Here is an 8,192-nt window from a genome sequence, read left to right on the forward strand (position 1 = left end):
TCAATAACAAGAAGTTTGGGAGCTCCTAGAAGCCAAGTAGGCTGAGTGACAGAATCTGGATCTATAGCCCACAGAAGAGAAGACACACACTCCATAACTCAGGGGTCTGAACCCACTGAAAGCACTGGAGTAGCGGCTCCTGGATTCATAGCCCAGGGAGCAGCTGCTGCTGAACCCACAGCCCAGAGACCCTGTGTAAGTTGGTGGGCAGGGAATGCAGAGCGTGGAGGTCCTTGGGTGGTAGCAGGACATCTGGCAGGGTCTGGACACCACACAGGACATGTGGCAGCTGGTGGGCTCACAGCAGGTGTCCCAACAGCCACTGTAGAGAGAGGAGCCCAGCTGGCAGGTGCTGGGGGAGCAGCGGTCAGTGCTGTAGACCAGGTTGCTGGGGTAGGAAGAGCCACAGCAGGAGCGTGGGTAGTGCAGGTCGCTCCCAAGGGAGCGGGAGGAGAAGTTCCCAGAATAGCTGTTGTAGGACATGTTGATGGAGATGTGAGTTCAGATGACTTAGAGTGAGGATAGATGTTCTGATGTCCCTACTTTCTCCCGGCCATGTTTGTATATATACCCTTACGACCCTGGATGTGATGCAGACCTTCCCAATTCTTGTGCATGTCTCATCATGAAAATAACAAATTAACCTGCTCTATAATTATAACTGAAGACAGTCATGTTCTTAACTGCTATTTAATTATTTTGGTTCATAGGAGCCACTCTGCTTCTCTCCCTCTCCCTCTCCCTCTCCCTTTCTCTCTCTCCTCTCAGACATAAGGTGTGGTTTGCCCTCAGACACGTTGGCCATGATGCAGGTAGTACCCGCCCTTCTTCATGGAGCTGGACTCTGGGGATTTTCATCATGAGTGTCCAAATTGACCCCAGCAATGTACTCCTGGCAGTCATCAGCACCTCCCTCCTAAATGTTTACATGTGTTTTATTGAGGATTTACTATGTATAAAACATTGAAAATTATGGTGTCACTTAATCCTTGCAACAACCTAATGAGATAGGAATTATCACCGGTTTGGTAGCCCAGACGCATCTGTCCCCAAAGCCAGCAGGAACCACAATGCTATGGTGACAAATTGAGAAGCTTGTCCTTTCCGCTTTCAGAATCATATGAACAATGAATACCCAGGTGATAAAATAACATTGCAATGTGATAACATTTGCATTTTATCTGATGTGCCTGCCTATGTATGTATTCTTACCTCTTTCATGAAACCCTCAAATACAGCCACTGAGGGAATAACTTCTTAATTCCTTTAGTTATGATTTTTTGATATTCAAAGTTACCATGGAGATAGGTGTTTCTACTATCTTCTATTTGTCCTCTCATTTAGCTTATCACCATGAAGCAAATCATGTTTTATCCAGGACAGACTTACTGGATACTATTTACAGGTGAGGCAGAGAATTCTTTGGCAAACACTTATGCTATCGCTGAGAATAATTATTAAAAACTGATATACCTTGGGTGACTTGACTACCAATGAATTACATTTGCAAAACTTGAATTTTAATAGTGGGCTCACCTTTGCCAACTCAGTTGGGAGTGAGAAATGAGACACCTTAGAGGGTGAGCTTCTCTTTTGCCCATTCTTCTAGAAAGACACAGCAGCATAAAACTTACCTTTGTATTAAGTAGTTAAACTTATCCTTATCACTATAAAAAAATAACTAATGGCATAAAGAAAAGTCCTGGAATTAGAGATGTTTCTTTTTTTTCCACTTGTTATTATTGCCAACTTCTGCCATAAAGCATCTTTTAGAAATTGAAAATCAAGAATCTATTTATGTAATTTGATCTTTTCTATTTTTTTCAAAGATGATTATTTTTTCTAATCTCTTATAGTATTGGCAGAACTGGCACCAATGGAATAGTCTGCCCATTGTTTTGCTTACAAATTTCTACCAAATGTATTATTCATGTCTCTAAATCCTTCTCATACTTCAAAGCCAAGTTATATTCCTCATATCTGACAGGTGCTTGTCTCACCTAAGCTTAAATTTTTCTGCCAAAATGATCATAGCATTTAATAGGCTACCCATTTGGGTGAACACACACACGCACGCACACACACACACACACACACACACACACACATATCGTGGAGGAATTGGGAGAGATAATTTTTGAAATGAATAAGATTTCAGTCATTTGAAATATGGCAGGTTTGAGTACAGAGGAATTCATTATGATCAGTGACGGGGCTTAGTCTTCTTTGATCCAGCATCAGGCATACAGTGGGTACTCCAAATTCTTTATGAAATAAAGGACTACATCACATCATTAACTTTTTCTTTTTGCATCCATCCAAAAATGCAAATATAGGCACATAAATTGTTTTATCTTTTAAAAGTTATCTTTAATAAAATAGTAAGTAAACATAAGTATCTCTTTCATAAATAAATATAATCCTCAACTTAATCATAACAAGTTCAATCATTGAAGTGATCCTAGATATCTGTCCCCCACTCCCACCCCAAGCAAAGTTGCCTTTGGGGCCTTGACCAATTATTGTTTCTCTTTCCACCAGCTTCATCATAACCCATTCTGATGGTTCTCTTTTCTCAGCCTTATAAACATGGTCAATCTTCTTCAATCCAAAAATTTTAAATAACGTCATTTCCTCCATGATTATATACCTCTTTTTAATTTTAAAGATAGACTTCTCTAGAGAGTTGTGCAGTCAATTTGTCAATTATCTCACCGATAATCTTTTCAACGACCACATTTTTTCTCTTTGATGTAACACTCTTCTGAAATTTCATTGATATTGTCAGTAGTGGTTCTGTGCTGCTAAATGCAATGGACATTTTTTAAATGATCCTAGTTTGTTTTTATTTCATTAGTTTAGTTTATCAGTTAGTAGGTTTGTTTAGGGCATCACAAATTTATTGTTTCTCTAAATGCTATAAACAATTGGCTGGTTCATCATTTCAGGGAACATGATTATTTATGATCTTCTGTGCACACGTGTTAAATTGTTTTGATCCTGTTAATCTGGTCTTATGGCAATTTTATTATTAGTTTGGCTACAAGAACTCAAGAAGAGTAAAGGGGGATAATACTACCTTCTCAGACAACATATCTTCTCTGTAGGGGACTCAGCTCTCCTTCATGGCTTAAAATACTGTCCATATACTATGACATTCGAATGTATATTTCTAACACACATCTCTTCTTTTTAAAATTCTAGACCCAGATATCCAATTGTTTACTAGCCATTTCCATTTGGAGTTTTCAGAAGGGTGTCAAATTTTTATGTCTATTAAATTAAACTTCTGCTCTTCCCTAAGGGAGAAAAAAAATATCATTTTACTCATTTGTGTTAGCAGCATTTTCACCCACAAAGTCAGAAACCTTGTAAATCTCCTACTATATGCAATGCTTTCTAAATATGGCCACTATATCTTCCAAATTTAGCATAAGTATATCCAGTTCTGCTGCATTTCCTCTAGTCTAGGGTTTCTCAACCTTGTCATCACTGACGTTTTGGGTTGGATAATTCTTTGTTGTGGGATATCCTGTGCATTGTAAGATTTTTGGTGGTGTCCCTGGCCTCTATCCACTAGATGCCAGTAATATCACACACACACACACACACACACACACACACACACACACACACACACTGACAATTAAAAATGTCTCTTAAAATTGCATCTCAATTTCAAAAATAATCTCTTTCAGTCTTTTCTCTCTATCCTTGACTTATCTTCTCAAAACAAAAGCTGATCATATCACTCTCCTGATTAAAACTTTCTCATTGTTTTCTAATTTATTTATAATAAAACACAAATCCTCTACTGATTTTCAAGGCTGTGCAATGCTGGCCCTGCCCCTGTCTCTTACATCATCTTCAACCTGTACTCCTTTCCTCTTGCACCCTGCCTCTGCTCCACAATGAAAATTTCGCAAGCTTTTTCCTACCATATGAACATGCTATTTTCTCTGCCCTCAATGCTCTTTCTCCATCTGAATAATTAAAATAATGAAGACTTTTCTCACTTTCTAAGGGGGAATATTCCAGGATAAATTAGATCCCCCTGTTATGATAGTTATTATCCCTGTACTTAATTCTGTCATTTTATACTGTATTTCCTTTTTGAATTCTCTTCTAGTAAACCTTAAACAAGCCAGTCCATGAGAGTTTGTTACCATCTACCATTAGATAATTAGCATATATCAACAAGTAAGTCAATGCATTTCTTCCTTTATTAAGAAGTATTACATGATTAAAAACATCTGCTTAATCAATTCATAGGTTTAGTAACATAATTGATTTACTCTGGTGTATGACCCACTCACTCACTGAGTAGCGTATCTCTGACTGTAATCTCTGGGGGGGGGGCAATAAAATAAAGATGCTCTTTCTTGTTCAATATTGAATTCTCAGTTCAAGAATACTCAAAGTTATATAGTTGTTGCTGAATAAATACTTAATGGGTAAAGTAGGAAATTGATGGTTTTATGGTCACCTAAATATCTTCTATCTTATCCTGTCTCTAGACATCCAAATTTTTGCCTGATGTACCTATCCCATGTATGTTTCATGAAAACAGTAAACCCAACAGAAGCTCAATTGTCCTCATAAGCAGGAACTCCTGGTCCCAGACCTTCTATTCATTTGCAAACTATCTTAGTTATACTACACCATCTATGCAATTCTGAAAACAGAATTCCTGGGAGATATCTATGACATCCTTCTTCTTCATGTCCTACATTTGACCTTGGATAAGCATATTTTGGTATTTTTATTTCCAATCAATGCTGGAATCCTTTGCTTTCCCATCTTGCCATAACTCAGCTATTTTCCCCTCTATTATTGCAGGTGGTCCTCAGAGTGCCCCCTAGACTCTAGTGTCCATCTCAACTTAATTTCCTATGTTTTCCTAAAAGTCTATGTTGGCCTTTTCAAACTCAAATTGAATTTCTTAAGTATTTTATGCAAGTTATCCTGTGATCTGACCCCCAATTATTTCATACCTGGCTTCTCTATGCCCCAATTTTCTCTTTCAAAAAATACCAGATTGCTTCAGCTCAGCTGAAGACTGAAGGCAGAAGGAGTTATCAGGCAAAGGGATCTTGTTTCAAGCAGCTCAGGATCAGCAATGAGTATCAGACGAGAGGAAATGAAAGACAAGACTGGAGACAGCCATGAACCTGATTACAAGGGGAGCTATTACTCATGGTGAAGGTTTGGACCTTCTTCAAAGGTCCAAAAAGCTGTGGAAAAATAAAATTAGAACTAATTTGGTGGTAAAAGACGACATGATCTGTTCTCTTCAGATGGAATCACATGGCTCAAACTAATGGAAACTATGCATCTTCTTCTTCTTAGTGTGGATATCTTTATGTTGAGCCTCAGAAATAAATCAATATGGTTGATTATGGAGTTTTGTCCTAGACATTACCTGGAGTATTATATAATATACAGCTTATCCATTCTGTCATCTTTCCAAAATCTGAAAAACTCTGGATTCCAAAACATATCTGCCCTGTTGTCTTGACAAGGGGTTATGGATCCGTAACAATGAGCAGCGATTGACAGGTTATAAGTATGGACACAACTGAATCAAATTTGCCTCCTACAGAGAAAACTCTTACTGCACTGTCACTGTGAAGTTGCATTGGAGGGTTATGTAGGAGTAAGAGCGGATCCCAGGATTCAGGCCCCAGTAGTATCATTCAATATCCTGTATTTTAAACCAAAGTATTTGACTGTGTCCAATAAAAATGGCCATTAAATCCCAGTAGCATGTGTAGATGAGATAAGAAGAATGCCGAGGATATCACCCTGACAAAAATCTTACATATCAGGAATTGGCAAAGTAAGAGGAGTCCACAAAATATTGAGAAAAAAATAGCCAGAGAAGTAAAAAGAAAACTGGCTGTGTAACAAAGTCAAATGTCAGATGCATTACAAATGAAGGAAAGTAGCCAAAAATATGCAGTGTTGGAGGGAGGTCAACTTAGATCATCCTCCTGGAATTTAAACATCTCATTATCAGAGACTGTATATCTGTATCTCTATGTCTGTGTCTATGTCTATGTCTATCTATCAATCATCTATCTATATTATCTCTCTATCATCTATCTGTCTATATGTCTATCAATATTTTTTATTAGTTTCAGATGTACAAAACAATGTAATAGTTAGACATTTACACCCCTCACAAAGTGATAAACCCCCTCCCCCAATCTACTACCCCTCTGACATCATATATATCTGTTACAATTCCATTGACTCTATTCCCCATGCTGTACTCTACATTCTGTTATATATATATATATATATATATATATATATATATATATATATATATATATATAATTATAGTTGATATTCAATATTATTTAGCTTCAGCTTCAGGTGTACAGTGCGGCGGTCAGGCATCTACACAGTCCATGAAGTGTTCTTCCTGATAAGTGCCCATCTGACACCCTATAAAATCTTTACAACATTATTGATTATATTTCCCTAAGGAACAAATAAAAGAAAATCTGGTGGCTGCTAGAAAGGAAGGAGGTGGGGATGGGGGAGAAGATAAAGGAATTAGAAAATACAAATTAGTAGTCACAATATTGTCACAGGGATATGAAAGACAATATTGTTTTGTTTTAATTTGAAAACGGCTACAATAGTGTCTGGTACATACTCAGTGCTAAATAAAAGTTTATTAAACTGAACCATCTTGTCTAACTTTTTAAATATATTGACATGGAATTTAAAAGCTAGAGAGATTCATTTCAAGTAAATTCAGCAAGCATGTATCAAGGCACAAGGCACTGACGTGCATGGTTAGGATAAGGAGAAAACTATGAAATGGCCCTATCCAAGGAGGTGTGCCTCCATCTGTCTCTGGAAAATGAATAGAAATATGTTAAGAGAAGATAAGTGACTTTACAGTAAAATGTGTTATAGGCAATTAAATCCAATCACTTTTACTCTTTTTTAGGACCCCTCAGCTACTATACAGAGCTGAATAAAATCTTATGTCCTTTGCATTTACATACTGTGAATTATTTTGAATTCTGTTTACGTTTTACATAGGAAATAGTAATACTCTGATTAGAAATCATATCAGATTATAGGATTTTCCTGCTTATACATCTTTGCTGTCCTTTCTCTGTTTTAGATTGCTTCTTACAAAATCAACAACCAAAGCTATACACATAGTAATTTTCCATATAAAAATAAAATGCCACCACAGTAAGCCAATAACTCAGAAAAAAAAATCAAGGAAAAACATGAATGTGTTCAAATTCCATAAAAGTTTAGTTTATTAAACGGCAACATGTTTGTGACCTTGTTGGGGAAGAAGACCCCTGAATAACCTCATATTTTCTCTTATTATAACTTCCCTCAATAACTGGCATCTAAAACTCTAAGGTAGTTTCCCAACTGACTATTCTTTGATTTTATTATGATGACAGAACATGTATCTCTGAGAGAAACTAAGTAGTTGGTGGTCAATTAATCCCTGAAGCCGAGGCTTGTAGGAAATGAATATACCAAAAAGCAGCATTTTGTGTAGGAGTGTGACAAGGCATTAGGCTGATTTATAGAAACCAGGAGTTACAGGCTAGTTACATGCTTAGACAGTTTAAATGGTTTCAGTCTTGTGGCAGACAGATTAATGTGCAAGTAAGAAAAAAAAAAAAAGGCTTGTTATCTAAAGGCTTAAATATTCTAAGGAATGAGAAACATCATCTCAGAAGATTCTCTAGGTTGAGAAACCAAAATGGGAACCCAGTGTGCAGCATTCTGATGATCAAGCAATCCCATTACCTGGAAGACCACATTGGAGCCCAGGCACACAGTGGGGGGATGTCAGCTGGTTCATACAAAGATCAGCCCTAACTCCTCTGTCTTTTTCAGGGGCTTGATCTTGGCTGACTCTCTGCTGACCACCACAATGAGCACTTTTAGTTCTAGTTGTTTTTAGAGAAAGAGCTAATTGTAATAATCAAGTGTTGACTTCCCAAATCAAGAAATGACCCTGCCACTCAGAAACCACGTGCCTCTTAACAGGCAGAAGCTTTCTGGGTAGTGTCAGTTGTCTATGGTTTCAGCAGCTTGGAGGTAATATGCCTCCATTCTCTACCCATATTGGCAATACTTCTAAGTTCAACAGGCAAAGATAACGAGTTATGGGACTCATTCATTTTGAGTTTCCAGAC

At 37.4% G+C, this 8,192-nt stretch overlaps 1 protein-coding gene across 1 annotated transcript; it reads right to left on the reverse strand.

The window, feature by feature from the left end:
- LOC308503955 (keratin-associated protein 13-2-like) lies at positions 1-483 on the reverse strand (the record flags this gene model as incomplete). Its single annotated transcript, XM_081063754.1, has 1 exon — positions 1-483. One exon carries the CDS (start codon positions 481-483, stop codon positions 1-3), a length of 483 nt encoding a protein of 160 aa, XP_080919880.1.
- Between the last annotated feature and the right edge of the window lie 7,709 nt (positions 484-8,192).

Source organism: Rhinolophus hipposideros (assembly GCF_964194185.1).
Source record: "Rhinolophus hipposideros genome assembly, chromosome: 2".
Lineage (NCBI taxonomy): Eukaryota > Metazoa > Chordata > Mammalia > Chiroptera > Rhinolophidae > Rhinolophus > Rhinolophus hipposideros.